At 40.2% G+C, this 756-nt stretch overlaps 1 protein-coding gene across 1 annotated transcript in view; it reads right to left on the bottom strand.

Annotated features, from left to right (window-relative positions):
* The window catches only part of LOC119591299 (methylcrotonoyl-CoA carboxylase subunit alpha, mitochondrial-like), a gene marked incomplete at its 3' end in the record, with an annotated part of 7,810 nt that overhangs the window by 446 nt on the left and 6,608 nt on the right, over nt 1-756 (bottom strand). Inside the window, 2 exon segments of the mRNA XM_037940027.1 lie at nt 84-266; nt 438-625. Of these exon segments, the coding sequence (XP_037795955.1) occupies nt 84-266; nt 438-625 (371 nt within the window).

The following is a 756-nucleotide window of genomic DNA, read 5'->3' as shown; positions in this document are numbered from 1 at the left end:
GGGGGGGGGGAATCATAAATATATAATCAGTTATTTTTCCAGTGGACTTGATATGACAGGTACCATGCATTATTCTTTCTTACCTCCATCTTCATAGCGATCATGACCACCAGAGGATCGCCTGCAGCCACACTCTGTCCTGGGGTTACGAACACCTTCTCAATGACGCCTGGCATGGGGGCAATAGCTCCGCCTGTTGCACCGGTTGCAGAACTCATCTCTTTCTCAAACTTTGGTGTTGGAACTGACAATTTCCATACACCAGTCTGAATGAGAGAAAATAATAGTTAAAAATAAATATGGAGATCTCCATATTTATAATTTACCTCATGCATTCCAGACTCAATCAGCACGATTATATCTTGATGACACAATATCCATATGATCAAGATTTTCAATACCTCAGCTTTCCCTTGCAACAGTATCCCCACACTTACCGGAGTAAAAACATACATGTCCCTGCCCTGTACGACAATCCTGGACCGGGACACAATGCCATCTATGACACAATTCAAGTGGCATACGTTGTTGTCTTGCAGCACTGACCCACTCACTTCAAATGTTGAGCTACCGATAGTCATCTTGTATTTGCCTGATCCCATGTATGCAACCTGAACATTTTCCTCTGTGGGTTAAAAAAAAGTAGTAGTAAATCCATTTACTGACAAGAGACATATTGCTTAAAGTTTATAGTTCTTTCCTTTAGCTATTACAGCAAATATAATGAAATTTCTTAAAATCCCTAAAGCTATATTT

This window comes from Penaeus monodon, chromosome 28, assembly GCF_015228065.2.
Source record: "Penaeus monodon isolate SGIC_2016 chromosome 28, NSTDA_Pmon_1, whole genome shotgun sequence".
Taxonomy (NCBI): domain Eukaryota; kingdom Metazoa; phylum Arthropoda; class Malacostraca; order Decapoda; family Penaeidae; genus Penaeus; species Penaeus monodon.
This window is presented reverse-complemented; position numbering and strand designations above follow the sequence as displayed.